Consider the following 25,229-nt stretch of genomic DNA (forward strand, 5'->3'; position numbering starts at 1 on the left):
ATTTCGAGAAGATGAACCGGGACTAAGATGAGTTTTCCTTCTGACCTCATGCAGATCCTTTTGCTGATGACCATGACGCTTGCAGAGATCCCAGCAACAGGTGGAAGCAGTCCTTACTGAGCCTGCTTGGTGTTCAGCATCAGAACTCAAAGGTTAGTCTTTGATGTTCCCTTACAGCTGTCTTGCTCTGATTCCACCTGGCTACTTCCCGTTGTACCTTAGACAAGTGTCCCCAGTTTCCCCGTTCGTTTCCCAGTTACCCTCCTCTCATAGCTAAGTCGAGTTTATGCATACACATCCTGAAAGATTTATTTTATGTGTATGCATGTTCTGGCTGCATGTATGTATGTGTACCATGTGTGTGCCAGTTCCTATGGAGGTCAGGAGAGGGCATCAGATACAACAGAACTAGACTTCTGGATAGAACTGAGCTTCAGCTGTGAGTGTCCCTGTGGGTGCTCAGAATAGAACCCAGGTCCTCTGTAAGAACAGCAAGGGCTCTTAACCACTGAGTGTTCCCTCCACCTCCAAATACTCACCCTTCAATTCTAGCAGTCTAGAAACAAGAGATGTCCTAAAGAGATTGTTCCGGCCAAATGATGCTTTCTTCCATGGAAATCTATGAGGGGCTCTTACCTCCGGTCCTGAGAATTAGACAGGACCACAGAAATTTTATACAAATGAACACACACAGCCCACACAGTCAAATCTCTCTGTCTGTCTGTCTCTCTCTCTGTATTCTATGTTGCATAGGTTGGCTTCAATTCTTGGGCCCAAGCAATTGTCTTGATTCAGCTTCCCAGGTAACTATACAGTTGGCTTTCAGTTCTGGTTTTCATAGCAGTTGCATAATACGAAGTCAATTTGAACAGTGGATCAATGAATCACTGCTCCCGGAGGAAACACAGGATTAACACAGGTCACAGTTATGTCAACCGAGCAACACAAGGTATTCCCTGTTTTGTGTATGAAATAATTATTATTTACTGATTTTTTTTAACAATATTCAAACAAGCCGGGCGATGGTGGCGCACGCCTTTAATCCCAGCACTCGGGAGGCAGAGGCAGGCGGATCTCTGTGAGTTTGAGACCAGCCTGGTCTACAGAGCTAGTTCCAGGACAGGCTCCAAAGCCACAGAGAAACCCTGTCTCGAAAAAACAAAAAACAAAAACAAAAAAAAACCCACCAATATTCAAACAAGGCCAATAGCACTATAACTCACGTCTGAAGTAAGTTTATCTAACATGTATTTGTTCCTCCTAAGGTTTATCACCAGGCCTTTTTGCATCTGGGAACAGCAGAAAGAATGGCAGCACTGTGTGTGTGTGTTGGGGGGTGGGACAGTTGTCGAGCAGCAGAACCGCCAGCAAAAGCAAAAGAATCGAAATGTCAAAAAGGGGGAGTGTGGTAAGGACCAAGTAAGAACGCGGCACACAGTTGTTTGCAGTATGAGACCTGGATTAAGAGGGTAGATTGTTCCCTAGTCCCACCTCACCTGAGGATATGGCATTGGAAAACTTAAATTGTTTATCACTTCAAGTGCTGATTTTGGAGTTACAAACAGATGTTAAGTAGGCTAGCTGACAATACAGATGTTTTAATACCAGCCAGCAGGCTGTGCTTAAAAGAACTTCAGACTGGCTAGTTTGAACAGTGTGTTTGACTTTTATTTATTTTTATTTTTTAATTTTTTTCTGAGGCAGGGTCTCTCTACATAGCTCTGGCTGTTCTGGAACTCATTCTGTAGACCAGGCTGGCTCAAACTCACAGAGATCCACCTGCCTCTGTTTCTCAAGAGCTGGCTCAAAGGTGTGCACCACTATACAAGGAACGATTCATAAGCCAGGCGTCATTCATGATCAGAAGAGGCTCAGAGAACTCAGCTTTGGAACATGGACAATATTTATAGACAGAACAATTGAAAAAAAGCACAGAAATAGCGACAGGCAAGCAGTTGCTTTATTTGGATATGGTCTGAACAATTGGAAATGTTCATGATTGACTGAGATCTGGGTGTTAACAGCAATATACATAGTTGCTGTGTGGTGGCATATGTCTTTAATTTTCCAGCACACAGAAGGCAGAGGCAGGAGGATCTCTGTGAGTTCAATGCCAGTCTGGTCTACAGAGTGAATTCCAGGAGAGTCAGAGCTATGTAGAGAGACCCTGCCTCAGAGAAATCCTGTCTCAAGAAACAAAAATAACAAACAACCCCCAAATATATATATATACATACACACATTTGTATATTATACATATTATATACATAGAGAGAGCCATGTTAATTGTTCATTTTTTAAAAGAGCGTCTTCTTTCTTTCTTTCTTTCTTTCTTCCTTTCCTCTTTTCTTTCTTTTTTTCATTTTTTCTTTTTTGTTTGTTTTTTCGAGACAGGATTTCTCTGTATAGCTTTGGAGCCTGTCCTGGAACTTGCTCTGTAGACCAAGCTGACCTCGAACTCACAGAGATCCGCCCGCCTCTGCCTCCCAAGTGCTGGGGTTAAAGGCGTGAGCCATTAAGCCCGGTTCTGACTTAACTTTTAAAAACAAGGATTCATATGTAGAATTCTGACTTTATTAGTGTACATCGTGCTGTAGCTCACACACTCATTGTTGAAACTATCCTCTCTAATAGATACAGAACGTTTCTAACACTCCAAAGAATTCTCAGACTTCCAAGTTTCCTTCATGGCTAGCCCTCCCATTTCAGGTCTTCCCTCTCTCAGGGTAAAGGGCGGAAGCACAGAAACAAACACGGAGTGGCGCAGATGCCAGGCTATAGGATTTTTGCCCTCCAGCTTGAGAACCTTTGCTTGGATCTAGAACAGTCAATCCATGGCCCTTTGAAGGGCTCGCCGCTAGAACTGCCGCGCCTGCGCAGCTCTACTCCCGTCCCCGACCCCGACGCCGAGGCCCCGCCCCCGACGCCTAGGTCTTGGTACCGGGTCCTCCAAGCGCCCTGGCTGAGCGCAGGTTTCGGTGTGCGGGAGACGGCTCCTGTCGCGCTTTCCTCTGCGTCCGCTGCTGGAACCATGCCTTCTGCCGCGTTGAAGTCCCCGCGCCTGCGCCGCGTGTTCGTGGTCGGCGTTGGCATGACCAAGGTAAACGGAGCTGTGAGGCCCCGAGGTGACAGGGAAGCGTGGCCGGTGCACGGCCACCGTCCGCACTGCTGTCCCACCCCTTTTAGAGTCGCGTGGGCTTCAGAGAGGCCACTTGGGAGTTTATGGTGTTGCTCCTAGGGTCGAAATGTCTCGGGTTTGTTCCCTCAGCTATTTTTTTCTTCGCCTTCCTGTTTCCCCCTTTCTCGCTGCTGAGCCTATGAAGGTGCCCCCAAGAAAACCCAGACCTCACACTTCCTTAGATTCTAAATCCCAATTAATTCTAAATCCCGGGTGGCTCACATCTGTCTGTACTGTGAGCTTTCAGAGATGCAGCCAGAACTGCTAAAAGTTCGAGGTCATAGAGGACTATGTAGCAAGACCTTGTTTCACCAAACAAAGCAAACCAAAACGACAGAAAAACATTTGAAGCTTGGACAGAGGCCAGGGCTGAACGACAGAAAAAAGAGGAGATCGTGAATGCCACCAGCTCTGTAGTGGCCATAGGTGCCCTTCTCAGATAACAGCAGGTGCGGCTGCAGGCAGTCTTAAGGCAGGTTGCAGGTTCCCTCCATCCTCTGACCATAGTGCTGTTTCTGATACCAAGGCGACCAGAAGCGCCCATAGCCTCCTCTGAATACCCTGACTCCCCTCCGTGCCCCAGTAATGCCAAGTTACCTGCAGCTTCTGTCTTAATCTTCTGCCACTTTGCATCCTAGCGGCACTACTTGCTCCTGCTGACACCCCCTGGTTAATTTCTTTGAGCTCTTAAAGGGACAGTTCAGGTCTTATCTTCTAGTAAGCCCTTGATTATCTTGGCTTTCTCACAGAACCTTGAACTTAGTTCTGATTTACTTGGATGCACTGAATTGTTTTGTTTAGACGTCTATATTCTCCTAATGCATCACTACAGGGTGGGTACCAGATTATTAGCTACTGTATCCCCCACAGTGATAATCCCTGGTGCCTAAAGACAGTGACTGTTAGTTGATCAATATTAGACGCTATACTTTGTGAAAGAGTTCCTTGAGAGATTTTTTTTCTGTGAGAAAACAGCCTTAAATTTTATATTATCTTCCCCCCACCTCCAAGACAGGATTTCTCTGTGTAGCTTTGACGGTCCTGGAACTTGCTCTGTAGACCAGGCTGGCCTCAGACTCACAGAGATCTGCCTGCCTCTGCTCCTGAGTGCTGGGATTAAAGTCATTCACCAGCATTCCTGGCAAGCTTTGTATTATCTTAGTAGCAGGCTGAGAGCATGCAGCTCACTGGAAGCATGCAAATAGAAAAGCTGATGGATAGTTTACAAAGCTTAGAGAGTATCTCACTGTTTCTTGGAGGGAGAGCTTCTGATACAGGTAGGTAGTAAAAATTTTCTAAAGTGTTTTCTAGCTTTAAAAAAATGAAAGACAGCATCTTACCATATAGACCTTGCTGGCTTCCAACTTCTGATCCAGCTGCTCAAACCTCCGCAGTGCTGGGACGCAGGTGTTCCCCACCACACCCTGCTCGCATGTCCCATTTTAAAGTCTTTTAATGGCTATGTATATGGACTGTATAGAAAAAAAGCATATTTTCTGAAAAAATACGATACACTTATCCCCCCCCCCCCATTTGAGAGGTGGAGGTAAAGAGACATTAATATTCCTTGGGGAAGAGGAATGGAATAAAAGATGGTTTATCATTTAAGCATATGTTCAGTACAGGTGCTGTGTGTTTGATGTGAGCAAAGATGGGGGGGAGCAAGTTTGGGCTGGGGATCTAACTTTCTTGGTAGAGTACTTGCCCAACATGCAGGACCCTGGTTCCATCCCCAGCCTTGCATCAGCCACGCAGGGTGGTGCACACCAGAGTTCCAGCACTCAGGGGTGGAGACAGGAGGATCAGAAGTTCAGGGTCATCCTTGACTTTCACAGCAAGTTCAGTAACCTGGATTACATAAGACCTTATCTTAAACAAAGACTAAGGCCTAGCAAGAGGGTCACTGGGTGAAAGTTCATCCCATCAAGCTTGACAGCAAGTTTGGTCCCTGGTCCTCGTGTACTACAAGGAGAGTGCTGACTCCTTTTAAGTCCTCTGACCTCCCCATGTATACTGGAGAATGAGTGGGCCCTACACACACACACACACACACACACACACGCACATACTTGCACGCACACACACACACTAACAAAATGAAGGTAGTTTAAAAAAAACAAACAAAAAAGATGAAGAAAAAGAAAAAAAGATAATTTGGAATTTTGAGCTAAGCATGGAAGATTGAAGGCATGAAGTTATCTCTTTTTCTTCCCCAAATCTCATTAAATCAATGAGTAACAATATACATTGGAGCAGAAATTATAAGGAGAGATGCCAGAAAATATTAGAAGGTTAAAAGAAGACAGAAGCCAGTTTGGTGACACACCCCTATAGTCCTAGCACTTTATAGGTGGCAACAGAATTATCTCAAAACCAAACAAACCCAACTACCACAAAGATCCTCCATGTGATGTGTGGTCTTCCTAGCTTTGTTCTTAGAAAACACATCCAAACATACAAACACATCCATACATAGGTTTCTATACAAACGTCCTGCCATGGGTTGGGGGCGGGGTGGGGGGTTATTTGAAATGACTTCAGGGAAAAGTCAGCTTGCTATGACGTTGTCTTCTGGTGAAACTCAGTAGATGATAAACTCTACTCATGCTCAGAAAGCTTCCTTTAAACTTAAAAACGTGTGTGTGTGTGTGTGTGTGTGTGTGTGTGTGTGAGAGAGAGAGAGAGAGAGAGAGAGAGAGAGAGAGAGAGAGAGAGAGAGAGCACTCAGATGACAACTTTACAAAGTTGATTTTGCCCTTCCATCTTTTTTGTGGGTTGTGGGGAGGCTAGGTCACCAGGCTTGTGTGACCTACTGAGCCATCTTGCCAGCCCCGTTCATACTTCTTGTAAATTAGTTGTTGGTACCCAGAGCATGCCAGGAAAATGCTTTAACACTGAGACAAGATCTTAGGTTTTGAAGATAGCCTGCACTACATAAAAAAATCTTGTCTCAAACAAACAAACAAACAAACCCAACAGCAAACAAACAAACCAACAGATAAAACACACTGACATACATACTAAAGTTGAGTGGGAAGTATTAATGTGAGTATATGAGATTTTAAAAATACTTTTAGTTTTGTCTCTCCAAGACACCTAGAAACAGTAACCATATCAGTTGTATTCTTGATGTGAAGACTGAGGTCTTGAAATACCTTTTATTTTTTCCAGAGAAAGTATCTTATTTATCCCATTCAGGCCTCAAACTCTGTAGCTGAGGATGACTTTGAACTTCAAACCTTCCTGCCTCTACCTCCTGAATATTCAGATTACAGGCGTGTGCTGTCGTGTCCTGTTTATGTGGTCCTGGAGATAGAACCCAGGGCTTCATGCGCGTTAGATACTCTGCCAAGTGAATTATCCCTCCAGTACCCTAGCCCTTGAAATATCTTTTCTATTAAGAGGACTGGTTGACTGGAGGAATTGCAAAATCTAGGTGAGGTAAGAAATGATTAAGATAGGTTTGGAGAATTTTGTCATAATTGTGAAGAAATCAGGGCCCACTTGGGTTATGTCAAGAGTCAGGTGCCAACTTGAAAAAGTTCCCAGTGACCAAAGCTGGGACAGTTTGAACTCTCTGTGTGTGTGTGTATGTGTGTGTGTGTGTGTGTGTGTGTGTGTGTGTGTGTGTGTGTGTGTGTGTGCAAGAGAGAGAGAGAGGCTGGAGGACCTCAGGGGGTATGCCTCAGATTTTGTCTGCCTTGTTCTTTCATGATGGAGCTTCTCCTTTGTCTCTGACTCCCTAGGTAGGTTGGTAGCTGCCCAGGGAGGCCCTGTGATCTGTCTCCGCTTACCCTAGGTATGGAATCGTAGGTAGGCGGACTACACCGGGGATTTTTAAGTGTGTTCTCACACGCAAGGCAAGCATTTTACCAGCCACTTCCCCAGTCCAACCATTTGACCTTTAAACATAATAATGGTTTTGATTAAAGCCCATTACTTTTGTCTCCAAATAATTCATTTATATCTTAAAAGCAAATCTTTGTAGGACATTAGTGAACCTGTTTGTTCTCTTTTAAACTGGCAAATAAAAGGAACCAGTCATCTAGTTGTGGTTATTACCAATGATAAAATTCAAGTTCCTAGGAGAAAATCGGGAATCCTGATAGGAAATTATATAATATCAAATTTGGAAGAAGTGTGTAACTTACAGAATTACTGTTTTGTTTGTTTTTTGAGACAAGGTCACTCTACCCGGCCCCAGCTGTCCTACAACTGATTTTGTAGATCAGACTGGCCTTGAACTCACAGAGGTCTGCCTACTTCTTGCTCCTGAGTGCTGGGACTGAAGCATGAGCTACCACACCTAGCTAGAATTACTCATTGTTTTTAGTTTTATTATGCGTTGAGACAGGATCTTATGTAGTCTCAGGCTGCCCTCAAACGCCCTGTGTAACAGAAGATAACTCTCCAATTCTTGACCCTCTTCCCTCCACTTCCTGAGTGCTAGGATTGCATCTGTGAGCCCCTACACATGTTTTATACAGTGCTGGGGGAGTCAAACCCAGAACTTTTTGCATGCTAAGCAAGCATTCTGTCTGCTGAGATACAGTCTCAGCCTTGGAACCACCGTTTTCTAGATGACCAGTGGATAATGTTTGTTCCGAAAGACACATTTGTTAAATAATCGAGTCATTCGTTTATGGATCCACTGATTGGATCAATAAAGACTTGAGATTTGTCTATATGTGTGTGTGTGTGTGTGTGTGTGTGTGTGTGTGTAAACTCTCTCCTGTTACCTTGTGGGACCTGGGGACTGAATTCACATCAGGTCTTTGAACTAGTGCTTTTAATACCAAGCCACCTCACAGACTTTTCCCTTCCTTTTCCCATTTGTTGACATATAGTCTCTCCACTTTGCCCAGGCTGGCCCCAAACTTCTTGGGCTCAAGTGATCCTGCTGCCTCAACCTTCCTTGTTGCTGAGATTATAGGCACTCATCACCATGCTTGGGTCAAAGCACAAGATTTTTTATAACACCTTACGAATTTCCACATTAAAATTATTTCTACCTGTTGAGGTTTTACTTAGTATTAAAAAGAAATATCCATGGCAGGGGTTGTAGCTCAATGGTAGAATGTTTACCTACCACATCTCAAGACCCTGTTTGTTGTTGTTTTTTGTATTTGTTTGGCTTTTGTTTTGTTTTGTTTTTCCAGACAGAGTTTCTCTGTAGACTTTGGAGCCTGTCCTAGAACTTGCTCTGTTGACCAGGCTGGCCTTGAACTCACAGAGATCTGCCTGTACCTGCCTCCTGAGGGCTAGGATTAAAGGTGTGGACCACCACCACCCAGTGACATTTTTGTTTTTTGAGGCAGGGCCTCATTCTATAGCCTTCACTAGCCTGAAACTTGCTACGACTTGACTGGCCTAGAACTCACAGAAATCTGCCTGCCTCTTCTCTGCACCTGAGTGCTGGGATCAAAGGTGTGTGCCACTATGGTTGGCCAGGCTTTGGGTTTAATTCCTAGCACCATTTGAAGAAAGGATTAGAAAGAAAGAATAGGGCTGGGGAGAAACCTCAATGGTCAAAGTGTTCACAAATCTGGATTGCTAGAACCCATGTAATTACCAGGTAGGTGGCCAAGCTGTAAGTCCAGCATCGGAGTGCAGAGATGGGATCCCCAGAGCAAGCTGCTGCAGAATTATTCAGGTTGAAAACTCTGGGTTTGAGGGAATGATTCTGCCTTGATGACTAAGGTGGATAACCACAGCAGAATGAATCTCAATGCCAGCCTTGGGCCTTCATGTGTATGTGTGCAATGCCTGTGTGCCATGCCAGTGCAATCTGGATAGCTGAGATGGGGGGGGGGTGCTGGGATTGAGTCATGGAGCCTTCTTTTCAGGTGGAAGAACAGCAACCTTTATTTTTCCCTGAGCTAAAGACTTTTATACCTCTACTGCTTCTTGTGGAAAACCACCGGCCAGAAAGAACAAAACATCCTTGTCAATTACAGACCACAAGGAAGTTCTGCTGTCAGTCAGGGGGAGTGAGGGCAGCTGGATCACAGCAACTCCCCCTGTTTTATTTTATAAAATAAATGGTGCCTGTCTTGTTACTTTGGGTAGAATACCTTGCCTGTCGTGGGGATTAGCCCTCTAATATTCCCTGTCTTAAGTGGCATCCTGCCTCCAATTATTGCCCGTCCGTGGCTACCCAGACACATAGCCCTAAACCAAGTATCCCCAGGATTGACAGCGCCAACGAGCCAGACCAGCGCTGCAACCATCTAGCGTGCACTAACTGGGTGGTAGAATTAACAAAAGCAGTATTCCAAACCCCTGTCATGACGGTTGAGTTCCATAACAGTAGCGGAAGCATGCAATACAGTGCCAGGAGTAATGCAAATAACATGATAAAAGCTAGAACATGTAAGCTGTTGAAAAGCCCAAAGATAGTCCACTTCTCCTGAACCAGAGCCACTTGTTGGTTCAAGGCCCATATTTGTCTGGGAGAGAGCAATTCTGGCAGCAGTAGCTGCGGTGGCAGATATAGCAATAACAGCAATCACAGCTGCGGTGATTCCAAGGTCTCTCTTCTGCCAATCTTCTATGGTCCAGCACTTGTTGCCATATTTACTGATACTCCTGACACTGCCATGGCGTCCCCCAGGCTGGGCACCGACTGGGCCAGGGCAACATGCCTTTCACCACAGCCACCTATCAAAGCTGTGTTCCAGCTGCCTTCTGACATGGAGCGGAGCAGAACTCAGGGAAGCAGGCTCGCTGCTCTGGAACCATTGACGGGACCTCACTTTAACAATCCTTTAGGGAATTTGCGTGTTGTCATCCTGTCTGGCTACTTCCTGCTGAGTGAGGTACTGCATTCTTGGGGGTATTTTACATCAACATTTCAGGGGCTCTCGGTGAATCAAACCACATAAATTTGCAATGAATCCACAGGTTCTCATCCTCTGTGGAGACAAAAGCAGAACCTCTTTTCCAAAGCATCAAATCCTTAGGCCCATATTTTAAAGTCAAAATACCTTCCTTAGCAGTTCCCAGAATCAAATGTCTTTCTCCAGTCCAGAACACAAAAGTCAACACAATCAACATAATAACATACATCTGTACATACTCTATCTTTTTGAGGCCCTCAATTCATCCTCCTGCCTCCTCTTTATTACTTCCCTACTGGTCAGTCTTCCAGAGGGCATCCCTCAGAGCATCTCTGGGGATGAAGAAACATATACTCCTTTTAATCTGACTTGGCTTGTTCCCAATCTGGAACATTTAAGCCCCCTCTCGTAATAAACCAGGGGCTAACTTGAGCTATTGTTTGTACAAAATCTTCGGCTGTCTTCCTTGTTACTTCCATGCCTTGTTGCTTTAAGAGTTTCAGTTACTGGGCTGGAGAGATGGCTCAGTGGTTAAGAGCATTGCCTGCTCTTCCAAAGGTCCTGAGTTCAATTTCCGGCAACCACATGGTGGCTCACAACCATCTGTAATGAGGTCTGGTGCCCTCTTCTGGCCTGCGCGCATACACACAGACAGAATATTGTATACATAATAAATAAATATTAAAAAAAAAGAGTTTCAGTTACTTTTTGAGGCCTTCAGTTCACCCTTCCGCCTCTTCTTTAAACTTGCTAGTCTTTTGGAGGGTGTCCCTCAGAGTATCTCTGGGGATGAAAAAAAAACACATTACCTTCCCCAATACGCTCCTTGATTTAACCAGCAGACGGAGCTACCCTGTTCACGTATCCCCACTTTCCAGATCTTGGTGGGACTTCCTCTTGCCCGTCTGGGGCAGCCTGGATAGCTGAGACTGGCGTGTGTATGTGTGTGTGTGTGTGCCAGGATTGAGACATGGAGGCTTCTTTTCAGGTGGAAGAACAGCAACCTTTATTTTGCCCAGAGCTAAAGCAGAAAGAACACAAACATCCTTGTCAATTACAGACCACAAGGAAGTTCTGCTATCAGTCGGGGAGTGAGGGCAGCCAGATCACAACACCTGTGCACATGCATAGTGCACACGGACATGGAAAAAAGGAATATTTAAATTTATCTAATTGTCTATCTGTGCCAGGTTAGATTTATTTCATGGACTTCAACCAAAGCAATGTAAAACCGGAGATTAACCTGAAGATATGAGCAAGTATCAGATATGACTCTGTCTCTTGGCAAGCCAGATTTTAACAGGAAGAGCAGCAGTGTGGGGCCTGTGTGATGGCTCAGCGGGTGCTTGCCGCCATGCCTGATGACCTGAGTGTATATGGTGGAGGAGAGAACCTCTTCTTCTAAGTTGTCCTCTCTGCACACTAAATAAATGGAAAGTTTTCTTATTTTGTCTCCTACATTGGTCTTTGCCAAATTATTCAGTACTTAATGGTGCTAGTGTTATTGCCTATTTTGTATTATATTAGAAGCTCCCCAAGGACTGGATGTTTTAATGTTCAAGGTAAAGGAACATGGTGGATAAGAGAGAGAGAGAGAGAGAGAGAGAGAGAGAGAGAGAGAGAGAGAGAACCCTATGTGTGAAGATCAGAGAATGACGTTTGGGACTCCATTCTTTCCTTCCACGCTGGGTTCTGAGGCTTGAACCTCAGATTCTCAGATTTGTACAGGAAATGTTTCACTTGCTGCCCTGTTTTTTTTTTGGGGGGGGGATGTAGCAAGCTTCCTGCTATGATTACAGGCCTTGGCCACCATACCTGGTTACTCTACCCACTTAGCCCAGTACAGCAGGTTTTTTTTTTTGAATGAATAACTGAATGAATTTCTGTGGTACTGTTGTAAAACGAAAGTCTATACCTGTTTTTATTTATCATTCTTTCTTTTGTATTCTAGTTCATAAAGCCTGGAAGTGGGAATTTAATAGATTATCCTGATATGGCAAAGGAAGCAGGTAACAGAAAAATGTTTTCGAACATTGAATAGCTTATTGTGTGGTCTGTGCTTATTCCATGTGTGGAGCAGCCTTGCAAGCACAGAAAGAAACCCAGTCGTGGGGGAGAACTCCATGGAGCTTGTCTGGGTGTGGTGGACAGAGAAGGAAAAGATACATGGACATGTTTAGCCGCCATATAGCTAGAGCAGAAGGCATCATACACTTTCCTGTGCTATTAAGCTGTGGGTTGGGATGGTGTCAACTTTGCCAGCTTGGCACAGCCTAGAATCATCTGAAAAGGGAGTCTCATCTGAGGGATTGTCCAGGTCAGATTGGCCCATGGGCGTGTCTGTAGGGGATTGACAGTAACAGATGTAGGAAAGCTCAGCCCACTGTGGGTGACACCATTCCTTGGGCAAGTGGTTCAGGGTTGTGTGAGTTACGCATGAGCTTGTGAGCAAGACAGAAAGGGAGCCAGTCAGCAGTGGTTTCCCTCAGTGGTAGACTGCGAAGTGAGGTGCAAGCCAAATGAGCCCTGTCCTTCCCGAAGTTGCTTCTCGTCACAGCAACAGACAACAGCTAGGACAGATGGCAAAGGCAGCTGGGGAAAGGAAAGTAGGGCCATTGTTTTGGTTTCTGTTCTCTTACTATGCAGAGATACCGTGACTAAGGCAATTTAGAAAAGAAAACATTTAATTGGGGACTTGCTTGCAGTTTCAGAGGGTGAGTCCACCGCATCATAGTGGGGAACACTGCAGCAGACAGGCTCTGGAGCAGCAGCTGAGGGCTTTCATCCTGATCCCCAGACAGCAGGCAGGAAGAGAGCTAGCTGAGCTTTTGAAGCCTTAGAGCCCACCCCTAGTGACACACCTCCTCAGGCATGGTCATATTCTCAAATCCTTCCTAAGCAGTTCACTAACTGGGAACCAAATATTCAAATTCATGAGCCTTTGGGGCCATTCTTGTTCAAACCACCACAACTGCTAAGCAGATGCTGTAATTCTGATGTGTGTTCCCTGTAGTTATAACAAACCAGGGTTTTCCTTTCCTAGGGAAGGGATGCTTACATTTAAGATGTAGCTTGATGCCTATATGATGGTTTTACCTCTCTTCATTTTTTTTAAAAATATTTATTTATTTGTTATGTATACAATATTCTGTGTGTATGCCTTACAGGCCAGAAGAGGGCACCAGACCTTATTACAGATGGTTGTGAGCCACCATGTGGTTGCTGGGAATTGAACTCAGGACCTTTGGAAGAGCAGGCAATACTCTTAATCACTGAGCCATCTCTCCAGCCCACCTACCTGGAGAATTTTTTTTCCATCACTAGGCTGAGGCATACCTACATGAAACGATATACTTTGTTATTGTTTATTCTAGTGAGAACTAGTACTGGAAAGACTTGGATAAACAACACTTAGGAGCAGGAACTCAAAGACATGGCTTCACATGCAGGGCCCCCTAGTCTAGAAACATTTGGTGTTCATCAGCTGCCTGTGTTCCCCCAGAGAGACCTACATCATTTTCTTTCTTTTTCTCAGAAAGGGACAAATTGGGAACTCTTTGCACTGTTAAAATAACTAGATAAATGTCAACTCAAGAATGGTAGGAAAGGAAAGAGGTGGAGTGGTTGGGGAGTCATCGTGAGCTTAAGTTCCTGTTGATTCGGAGTTGATTATAGGCCATCCTGGGCTGCATGAGAATAGAGACTCTTAGAATTTGTGTTTATTTTGGGGTGCAGTTAGGACAGAAGACACCAAAAGGAAGATAGAGAAAAGTGGTGCAGTAGCGTGGAGGAGGAAGGGGGGCTCTAAGCTGATGTGGTGGTGACTTTGTTGTTTGAACCAAACAGACAATAAAGAAATCAGTGGCGTCTGAAGGAACTCTCACTGAATTTGCCTTACCTGAAGCCACTTTGTCAAGTGCTTTTTGATGAACTCCTCTTGTTTTTCCAGGCCTGAAGGCATTGGCAGATGCCCAGATTCCTTATTCCGCTGTGGAGCAGGCATGCGTTGGTTACGTGTACGGTATGTAATAAACAGAATGCTCTAAAATTATGCACATTAATTTGGTAACAAATTCATCATGAATGTTAAACCTCAGGAGTGTGCTGGCTCCGAGTCATTGTTCCTGGCTTTGTGGTATTAAAACAGGAGACAGATTAAAATACCAATTTTGGGAGTTGGCAATATGACTCAGTTGGTAAAAGCTTTTTCACAGCACTTAAAAAATATTTCTTAGAGAAATCCTGTCTCTAAAAAAACCAAAAAAAAAAATATTTCTTAGCTGGCCGTGGTGGCGCATGCTTTTTATCCCAACTCTTGGGAGGCAGAGGCAGGCGGATCTCTGTAATTTCAAGGCCAGCCTGCTTTACTGAGCTAATTCCAGGACTAGTTCCAAAGCTATACAGAGAAGCCCTGTCTTGAAAAAATGAAAACAAACAAACAAAAACAACAACAACCCCCCAAAAAACTAAGTAAACAAAACAAAAACAAAACCCCATAAAACAACAAGCAAGCAAGCAAACAAACAAAAATTTTAGTTGGGCATGGTGGTGCATGCCCATAATCTCAATGCTTGAGAGGCTGAGGCAGGTGGATGTCTGTGAGTTCCCAGCAGCCTAGTCTACCTAATGAGTTCCAGGACAGCCAGAATTATATATTGAGACCCTGTCTGTTCCAGCATTCCTGCCTTTGTGGGCCATGTTATTTGTGAGGGAAAGTCATGTTTGTATTCAGTGCGGGTCACTTTTTTATGTAAGCCTGGGCACATATAGAACCTTAGTGATAAAAGATTTTTTTTTGAGATAGGGTCTCATGCAGCCCAGGCTGGCCTGAAATTCAAAGATGGTTTTGAACCTCTGATCCTATTGCCCGTATCTACTGAGTGATGGAATAATGGGAGTGCCCCACCCCCTACCTGATGTACGTAGTGCTGGGCATTGAACCCAGATTCTTTGCATTTTAGGCACACACTCTCGTAACTCAGCTACATTCTTAGCCACAAAGCTCCATGAAGGTTTTTTTGGATGCAGTTTTCACATTATTGGCATGGTGGTTTCTAACCTGTAGACTTCAGCAATTCTTCCACTTTAGCCTCCTAGGTAGCCAACACAGTCTCTGCTACCGTGCATGGTTTAAATTGTGGAATGTTTATATGAAATAAATGGTGACATTTAATCATATTGTGATGGCCTTTAACAACTTATGTGTGAGAATCAAGTGTCGATGAACCATCATTTCCTTTATCACACAACTCTGTGTGTGTTACTGGATGTGGTTGTTTGAAAGAAAATGGTCCCCAAAGGGAGTGGCACCATTAGGAGGTGTGGCTTTGTTAGAGAAGTGTGTCACTGTGGAGGTGGGCTTTTGAGGTCTCCTATGCTCAACATACCTCCCAGTGAAACAGTCTACTTCCTGTTGCCTGCAAGATGTAGGACTCTCAACTACTTCTCCAGGACCATGTCTGCCTGCATGCTACCATGTCTGACCATGATGGTAATGAACTAAACCTCTGAAACCGTAAACCTCAATTAATGTTTTCCTTTATAAGAGTTGTCATGGTTGCAGTTTCTCTTCACAGCAATAGAAACCCTCACTAAGTCACCTGGCTATTTATTTCCTTCTCCACCTCTGTATCATATAAAGAAAGTGTAAGCTGCAAGGTTGTGATCAAGGACACAGTATAGCAAGTACCAGGGTGCAGGTTCCCATCCTGGCTGAAACAGAAGGAGACAGGAAGAGGAAGCCGTCAAAAGTGCATGCTTCTTTACTGCCCTGTGCGATGTTCAGGCCTGGAACCTGAGCTTTCAAGAGGCTGACAGGAGACCTGTTGTGAATACTGGGCTATCCTGAGCTACATGAAATACTGTCTCAAAAAAAAAAGGAAAGAAAATGCACATAAACATTTGCTGTGACCACTTTTTATGTTTGCACAATAGGAGATAGTGCTGTGCTGTTTCTGACCCAGGTCATTGTGCATCACTGGCCTGCCTGTGTAGGACGCTAGGGTCAGCAATAGCAGTGAGAGAATTATCACAAGGGCATGCTGTGTCACAGCTCTGTGCTTTCTGTGCTGTGGGTGTTAAAGTTCTTAAGTGTTTTTCTGCAGGTGACTCCACCTGCGGGCAGAGGGCTGTCTATCACGGTTTGGGACTGACTGGCATTCCTATAGTTAATGTCAACAATAACTGCGCTACTGGTTCTACGGCTTTGTTTATGGCCCGGCAACTAATTCAAGGAGGTAAGGCGTGTTTGCTTATTATTATTATTTTTAAGGTTGTAGTTTATTTTGTGTATGGGTGTTTTGCCTGTTTATATATCTGTGCACCACATGCTGTGACCACAGAGCCAAAAGAGAGCATCAAGTTTCCTGGAGTTACAGATGGTTGTGAGGCCCTTAACCACTGAGATGTCTCTCCAGCCCCAAATGTTTGCTTATTGCTCTAATGTTCCTTTAATTTTTTTTCTAAAATGTGTTTGTTTGTGTGTCTGTGTCTGAACTCACAAAGGCACATGCATTGAGGCCAGAGGACAACTTATAGAAATTGGTTTTCTTCTTCCACCATGTGGTTTCTGGGGAATGGACTCAGGTTGTCAGGCTTGGTGGCAAGTCCCTTCACCTGCGGAGCCATCTTCCTGGTCCTTGTTTCTTGTCCTTAAATAACTAAGGGGTTAATGCCCCCTTTTAATCACTTCGCTGAGTTGCCACCAGAGAGAGATTGCTTTATAACATACACTAACATATTGCTTTTAAAAAGAACCTTTTATTATTTGTTTTTGCGGTATTGACAATGAAACCAAGGGCCTTGAGGACGCCAGGCAGACACTGTACCGCTAAGCAGTATTCCCAGTGCCTCCCAAAGGCTTTATTGAAATCAAGTTCCCGAATCATGAAGTTTACTCTGACGAGGTGGTGGTCATATGCGCAGCCTTCATTTCATCACCTGTAATGAAAACCTTGTTTCAGGTAGTAAGATCCCAGCTCCAGAGCATCGGCAGCTGGCAATCCTTGCTTCTTGCCCACCGTGGGCCCTCACTCCTACCACCTGCTGTCGGTCTCTGCAAACTCACCTGTTCCTATCGATGGCATCATGCAATACACGGCCTTTTGTCACTGCTTTCACTCAATTTGTTGTTTAAAAGTTCATTCTTAGGGCACGTGTCAGTATCTTATCACCGTTTCTGGCCAAATAATATTCTACTTCATGGCTAAGCTGTGTCTTATCTGTGTGTTCATCTTTTGATGGACATTATTGTTTATTTTTTTTTGGCTGTTCTGAATAACGATCCCATAAGCAGTGTTATTTGTGCACAGTTTTTTTTTGCTAGCCAAATATTTTCATGTGCGCATGTCTATGTTTATATCTATATAAACTATATGTTCATCTGTATCATAGTCTCTGTTTCCAAATATACTGGGCCTTTTTATTGGACCCTCTTCTAGTCCACCGATCTGATAATTGTTCCACTGCCTAGGGCTCTGAATTTTGTAGCTTGTAATCTTACTGCATAAGCTGGTGCCCTTCAACCTCTTCTGGGGCTATGCCATCATATTGTTTGATAAAGTTGATGCCCCTCTCTCTCCTTTCTTGTTCTCTTTCTCTCTCCATCCTCCCTCTCTACCTCCTCGCTATCTTTTTGTCTCTCCCTCCTTTTCTCTCTCTCTCCCTCTCTCTCTCTGCTGGTCAAGTGCACTCTCCAGCAGTTCTTTCTTGTCATCTCTTGTTCTTCACTTGCACTTTAATATAATTTTTCACATGTCCTCTCCCTCAAGCAATTCTTTTGAGATTTTATTTGGAAACCCCTTTAAATTTTAATTAAAATCATAATTAAATTTAACATATTTTAAAAAATTACAGTAGCTTATTTTTTTTATCTTATATTATGTGTATGGGTGTTTTGTCTGCCCGTATGTTTGTGTACCAGGTGCATGACCAGGTGCATGGCTGGTGCCCATGGAGGCCAGAAAAGGTGTTGTATCTCCTGGAACTGGAATTACAGATGGTTGTGAGCCACCATGTGGGTGCTGGGAATTGAACCTGGATCCTCAGTGTTCTTAACTGCTGAGCCATCTCCCCAGCTGCTGTAAATAGCTTTTTAAAAAAGTTCATTATATATACAGTTTCTGCCTGCATGTATGCCTGTAGGCCAGAAGAGGGTACCAGATCTCATTACAGATTATTTGTGAACATGTGGTTGTGGGAATTGAACTCAGGACCTCTGGAAGAACAGCCAGTGCTCTTAACCACTGAGCCATCTCTCCAGCCCCTGCTTTTTATGTTTGTTTTTTTTTCACTGAAACATTTCACACTAAAGGAAAATTTTGTTAGTATGATGAGATTCAGGGAAGGAATTAAGCACTGTCTTGATTTTCTCAGTAGGGAAAGGTATGTGCCATCAAGCCCAACAACCCGAGTTTGGTTCCTGGAACACACATATGCACTGCTCAAGCTAACACAATAAGTGTGAAAAATAATTGTCACTGTCATTTTTAAGTTATTAAACCCGAGGGGCTGAGAGACGACTGGGTAAAATGTTAGCTCTCTGAGTGTAAGGGTCTGAGTACAGATCCCTGTCACCCATGTAGAAAATCCAGTCTTAAAGGTAGCCAAGCTCTACATAGTGATACCCTGTCCACAGGTATGGTGGCCTATACCAGCAATCCCAGTGCTGGGAGGTAGAGACAGCAGGGTCCCTGGAGCTTTCTCTCTACCTAGAATAGGCAAAGCAGTGAGCTGCAGGTTCAGAGGGAGATCTGTCTCAAAAGCAAGGTGGGGAGTGATTGAGGGAAACCCTTACTGTTGACTTCTGGCCTCATGTACACACTAGTATGCATATCTGCATGTGCACCATACACAAACATAAGTGTATACATATGCACAAATAAACAATTCTATAGGGTTATGGTATGCTGTTGACAGAGGTTTCTGTCCCATCCGGTCCCGCAGCCATTCAGTCCCAAAGAAACACACAGAGGTCTACATTAATTATAAATTGGTTGGCCTATTAGCTCAGGCTTCTTGTTAACTAATTTTTATATCTTAAATCAACCCATAATTCTTGTCTGTGTCAGCCACATGGCTTGGTACCTTTATCAGCAAGGCATTCTCATTTTGGTCTGAGTGACGACTGCAGACTGAGTCTTTCCTTTTCCCAGAATTCTTTCTTGTTGCCCAATTTCAACTTCTTGCCTGGTTGTCCCTCCTATGCTTCCTACCTGGCTACTGCCAATCAGTGTTTTATTAAAACAATACAGGGGACAGGGTACAAGACCATTTCATTGTCCCATAGTAATACGCATTTTTATTTCATGTAAATTATCTATCTTTCTATATTTTTTGGGGACACAATCTGTCTGTGTAGTCTTGGCTGTCCCAGAACTCACTCTTTAGACCAGGCTGATCTGGAACTCGCAGAGATCCCCCTGCCTCTGTCTCCCAAATGCTGGGATTAAAGGCGTGTGCCACCATACCCAGAGCAGATTGCTATTTAGATTGAGGTATTTAATTGAACATTTTGTTGAGTTCCTGGAAATTTGAAATTTCAATATAATTGCTTTTCCTTTTAAGGTGTGGCAGAATGTGTGTTGGCTCTTGGGTTTGAGAAGATGGAGAAGGGATCACTTGGAATGAAAGTGAGTCTCGTTTATTATTGTTTCGGTGTTTTAACACTGTGAGAAAACTGTCTATCTGACCATCATAGATCATGTTAGTAAGTAGCAGAGAACATGATTTGATGTTTTAAAAATACATATATTTTAAGATTTATTTGCTTTTGTTTCTTTGCACAAGCATGTGTGTGTGTGTGTGTGTGTGTGTGTGTGTGTGTGTGTGTTTCCATGCCATGTTGTGTGTGTCTGTATGCCTGCTCAGGATTTGGACTTATTGGGTCTCCCAGTGTGGATGCAGCTAACGGAGCCTGAGGTACTTGAGTTCTCTCAAGTGCTGAGCCTTCTCTCCAGCCCATGATTTGACAGTTTATTTGATTATTACGGACAAGCCTCAGCCTCTTTGTAGTTGAGGGTGCTCTTGAACTTCTAACTCTCTTCTCTGGGCAGGTTCCTTGGTATTTTAAGAAAAACAGTTTGTTGTTTCTGTGTGCCGCCCCTAGGTAGTTCTCTGTGGAGAAGCTCCTGTTCGGCCTCTGTTCCGTGTTTATCCCATATTACCTCCTTCAGATAACTTGGTACAACTATCTAGTTTTTGTAGGTTGCCATGCAGAAGCAACACTTCCTTCTAAGAGAAGTTTAGAGTTACTATTTTGAGCAGGAGGGGCTGCCAACTTGCTGACCTGAGGTTGACCCTGGGACACTTGTAGTAGAAAAAGAGAACTAGTTCCTACACACACACACACACACACACACACACACACACACACACACACCTTGATAATCTCATGTCCACACCCACCCACCCCACATACCAAATAAAGAAGCTTGTTAAAGACGGATGCTTTCTTACAGAGAGCATCCTTCACGGGAGTACACTTTGCTAGTAAGTAACTGAGGAATTGAATTTTAAATTTAATTTTAACTAATTTAAGCTTAAATGAATACTCTGTTCCATTACTGAAAAAGTTTTGAGTGTATTTGGGATAACTTGGGCCCATAAATCTGTTTTTACAACTGTCATTTCATGAAATCTAAATATAACGTGTATTGAATATTCCCAATGAAAATTTACTTCTAAGCCAGGTGGTGGTAGCACACGCCTTTAATCTCAGCACTTAGGAGGCAGAAACAGGCGGATCTTTGTGAGTTCGAGGCCTGCCTGGTCTATAAGAGCTAGTTCCAGGACAGGCTCCAAAGCTAAGAGAAACCCTGTCTTGGAAAACCAAATAAAAATAAATAAATAAATAAATAAATAAATAAATAAATAAATAAATGATTTACTTCTACATTGGGATGTGTCATAGGTGTAAAATATACACAGTTTTGTTGGTTTTGTTTTTTTTTTGTTGTTTTTTGTTTTTTTGAGATAGGATTTCTCTGTGTAGTCCTGGTTTTCTGGAATTCGCCTTTGTAGATCAGACTGGCTTGGAACTCAGAGAGATCACCTTGCCTCTGCCAAGGGCTGGGATTAAAGGCACACGATACCATGTCTGGTTTATACACACCATTCTGAAGACTTAATTTGATAAAAGAATATAACTCAGGACGCAAAGGCAGTTGGATCTCAGTGAGTGCGAAGCCAGCCTGGTTTACATAGTGAATTTCAGGATAGCTAAGAGCTCACCCTGTCTCAGAAAGTAAAATATCTCCTGTTTTTACATTGATTACTTGTTGAAATGAATATGAATATATAAAGCAAATAAGCTATATTTGAATTTTTCAGAATTATATGTGTGTATGTGTGTGCCTATTGAGGTGGCGTGGGGAATGGTTAGGTGTAGGTTTACCATGGCCTGCTTGGAAGTCAGAGGAAAGCTTACAGGAATCGCTTCGCTCCTTCCACTGTGAGGGTCCCGGGGATCAAACCCAGGTTGTTAGGCTTGGTGGCAAGTATCCTAGGATGCCACTTAAACAGATGAGCGATGGCGGGATGTGGAGAGATCTAGTCAGCAGGGCCACAACGGGAAGAGGAACAGATGTGAAGGATGCAGTCACCTCAAGTCCGTCTTCAGGGCGCTGCCAGGATCATTAGGTTTAAACGAGGGCAGAGGTACGCATAGTTAAACAGTCAGATCAGCGTGTAGCCCTGTCCGTTGTTATTGTAGCCTGCATCTGTCCTGTAGTGTGATCTCAAGGGGCTTCAAACACAGCCTTAACATTTTTTTGTTGCATTTACCCCTGTTCCCCCATGTATGTATATGTGTATGGGTGTGGGTGTGTACATGCCACGGTGCAGGTTTGGAAGTCAGGACAACCTCAGGCATAGGTCTTTCCTTCCACGGTGGGTTCCAGGGGTTGAACTCAGGCCGTCAGACCCCACGCTCCGCATCCTGATCGGCTGTGTTTCTGAACACAGTTACGCTCCTGCTTTCTCCTCATTCTCACTGTCTGTCTGCCCTGAGTGTTCTTTCCTCCAGCCCTTCCAGACCCACCTAAGCTCTGGACTGCTGTCCTGAACTCCAGCTTCCCACTCAGTGTTTCTGGTTTTATAGCATTATTATTTGCGTGGTAACTGAGTCTCACCATTTTCCTCTTTTCTCCCCTAATCTAAATGTCTGATGAGAAGAACCTTAAGCGACACACTCGTGCCTTTATTTCCTATGTCTTGAATAGTTACTGTTGAACAGTGGATAGTGAATGTTTGGTAAACATTTTTTTTTTTTAATTTACTGGGTGGCGCGATGGTTGGCAGTTAGGAGCACTGCCTGTTCTTCCAGAGACCTGCATCCGATTCCCAGCATCTTTATGGTGACTCACAGCTATCTGGGGCACCAGGCACACATGGTGCACAAGACATCCATGCAGCCAAAACACATATACAATAACAAAATATTTTTAAAACCTAGGAAAAAACTTAAATTCATGTGTATTTGTTTTATGTGTGTGTGTGTCCTTTTGAATGTCTTCTTCATCTGTCATGGCATGAAAGAGGAAGAAGTCAGAGGACAACTTGTAGGGAGTCGGTTCTCTTGTTCTACCACGTAGGTGCTGGGGATCACACTTAAAAGAATTAATAAGCCAAGCATGGTGGTCCCAGCACTGGGGAGGCAGAGGCAGTAGGTCCCTGTGAGTTCTAGGCCAGTCTGGTCTACAAAGCGAGGTCCAGAGCAGCCAGGGCTGTGTGGAGAGGCCCTTTCTCAAAACTAAAACAAAACCTGAGAGAAAGAAAAAATAATAAGCAAGGAAATATGTATATATTCTTGAGACAGAGTTGCATGGGTTCCAGACTGGCCTCTGACTCCTATATAACTAAGGCTGATTTTAAACTCTTGACCCTTCTGCCTCTACCTCCCGATTGTTGGCTTCTCATGTTTTCCTGTGACAAAGCATTTCTCAATGATTTTATTCACATAGACAATTTTTTTGTTTACTGTGTTCTCAAGATAGGAAAATGTCATTACAACAGCGTAAGTTGCAAGAAACAGTTTTATATTAGCTGCTCATTAAATTTTATTTTTTCTCTTTAAGTTTGGAGATCGGTCTAATCCACTTGACAAACATCTTAATGTCTTGATCAATAAGTATGGATTGTCTGCCCACCCAATTGCTCCACAGATGTTTGGGGGAGCTGGGAAGGAGCATATGGAAAAATATGGTATGTTAAAACAATCCTGTGTGTGTGTGTGTGTGTGTATGTGTGGGTCACACGACCCTTTCACAGGGATCACCTAAGAGCATCCTGCCTATCAGGATGCTTTTTAATGATTCATAACAGTTGCAAAGTAGCAATGAAATAATTTTATGGTTGGGGGTCACCACAACACGAGGAACTGTATTAAAGGGTTGCAGCATTAGGAAGGCTGAGAACCACTGCTTTAGAGGTTGGGTACGGTGACATACGCCTTTAATTCCTGCACAGAGGCAGTTGGATCTGCTTGAGTTCAGGCCGGCCTGGTCCACATAGGGAGTTCCAGGCCAGCCAAGGATACATAGTGAGAGCCTGCCTCAAAATAATGGCAACAGCACCACCCTTTGGGCTTATTACTAGTTATATTCGTATAGTAAGAAACAGCAGGTATTTGTTAAGGACGCGGGAGGGACTGGAAGATATAAGATACAAATAAAATAGTTTTTCTTTATTTTTAATGTGTGTGGGTGTTTTGCCTGTGTGTTAGTCTGTGCATCACGTGCATGCCTGGTGCCCTTGGAGAAGAGAAGAAGGCATCAGATCCCCTGGAATTGGAGCTATAGGTTGTTATCCTATACATGGTGCCGGGGTTTTAACCTGAATGTTAGGCAAGCATTCTACCAACAGAGCTACACCCCCAGCCCTTCCAGGAGCTCTTTTATGAGACACTAATCCTGTTCATGAAGGCCCTTCCTCCTAATACAAGCACCTTGGGGATTAGATTTCAACATGTGACTTTTGTTGGGGACATCAGCAGGCCGTTCACTACCTCCCTCCACAGGCCCCATCTGCCAGTCATTGAGGCCGGTTTCAACCTTAGAATTTAGGAGGGAGGATGATGTTAGAAATACCTTTGAGGTCCTTTGGTAATGTTACAGATGAGGGCTTAAGGTCTCATTGGGAAGTAGAGAGAGACCCTGGTGTATCCAGTTACTCCCTGTGGAGCCAGGAGGGTCGTCGTAAGTTGTTGATGTGTTTGTGTTTGCGGTGCTGCTCACACAGCCTCCACTTTCCCTTCTTCACAGCACTGAGGATTGAGTCCACCAAGCTTGGCTTTCAGTTTTGTTTTTGAAAACATAAAAGCACGCTTGTCTTAACTGATAATAGCAGAAAAACATGAATGCCATCTTGGTGATACCCTCTCTTCAGTTACGTTAAGCTTGGTCACACAGGCAGGCAGGGTAGAGGAACTCGGAACTGTTAGATGCTGCTAGTGGACGTGAAATGGGACTCTAGGAATGTCTCTCCCATGAGTGATCTCCTGACTTTACATGCCAGTGTGTGGAAGGTGTTTCTGTGTGTTTGATAGCATAGCACTGTGTTTAGTAGAGCACTGGGTTAAGTAATCAGCTTGGGTGGTTTTTAAATAATCTGTTCTAAGAATAAAGTTGTAAGGAGTTTCACAACAAATGTGACTGTTATACAGACCTTAAGTTTCCTTGCTTTCTAGATAGTGAAAGTGACCAGATTGTGGTTTTGTTTATTATTATTCTTTGTATGCACATGTGAGCGTGAGTGTGGGAGGACCACTTTTGGGAGTCAGTTCTCACACTCAACCGTGTCGAGGCAGGGTGTCTCTTCTTGCTTCTGCCCTGCACTGTGTACTGCAGCAGGCTGGCGGTCCTTGGGTTTGCAGGTGATTCTCCTGCCTCCGATTCTGCCCTGTGCTGTGTACTGCAGGCTAGCGGTCCTTGGCCTTGTAGGTGATTCTCCTGCCTCCGTCTCCAGTCTTTCGTGATTATAGATATGCTTCTGCATCTGGGTTTTTATCTAGGTTCTGCGTATCAAACTCAGGTCATGAGGCTTGCGTGGCAAGTTCTCAGATCCACAGAGTCATCTCCCTGGCCCATAATTGAAATTGTTCATGATTGTCAGTTGAGAGACTATCAGTTTTGAAGGATACTGTGATTCACTTTTAGACTTAGGGGCTTATAGAGTTGTTGATCTAGTACTTTTCTTTCCTTGCCTTTTTGTTTTTT

At 43.9% G+C, this 25,229-nt stretch overlaps 1 protein-coding gene across 3 annotated transcripts in view; it reads left to right on the forward strand.

Annotated features, from left to right (window-relative positions):
* Window positions 1-2,920: 2,920 nt before the first annotated feature.
* Window positions 2,921-25,229, forward strand: part of Scp2 (sterol carrier protein 2) — a 77,209-nt gene continuing 54,900 nt past the window's right edge. For 2 of the 3 annotated variants that reach the window (XM_050136288.1, XM_050136289.1), the window contains exons 1-6: window positions 2,924-3,100; window positions 11,969-12,026; window positions 13,967-14,038; window positions 16,122-16,253; window positions 19,582-19,646; window positions 23,091-23,217. In XM_050136288.1, coding sequence (XP_049992245.1) covers window positions 3,032-3,100; window positions 11,969-12,026; window positions 13,967-14,038; window positions 16,122-16,253; window positions 19,582-19,646; window positions 23,091-23,217 — 523 coding nt within the window. In that variant the 5' untranslated portion in view covers window positions 2,924-3,031. Of the gene's footprint in view, window positions 3,101-11,968; window positions 12,027-13,966; window positions 14,039-16,121; window positions 16,254-19,581; window positions 19,647-23,090; window positions 23,218-25,229 lie in introns of all 3 variants that reach the window. The other variant, XM_050136290.1, reaches the window with a different exon arrangement.

This window comes from Alexandromys fortis, unplaced genomic scaffold, assembly GCF_014885135.2.
Source record: "Alexandromys fortis isolate MF-2015 unplaced genomic scaffold, M_Fortis_MF-2015_v1.1 scaffold_13, whole genome shotgun sequence".
NCBI lineage: Eukaryota > Metazoa > Chordata > Mammalia > Rodentia > Cricetidae > Alexandromys > Alexandromys fortis.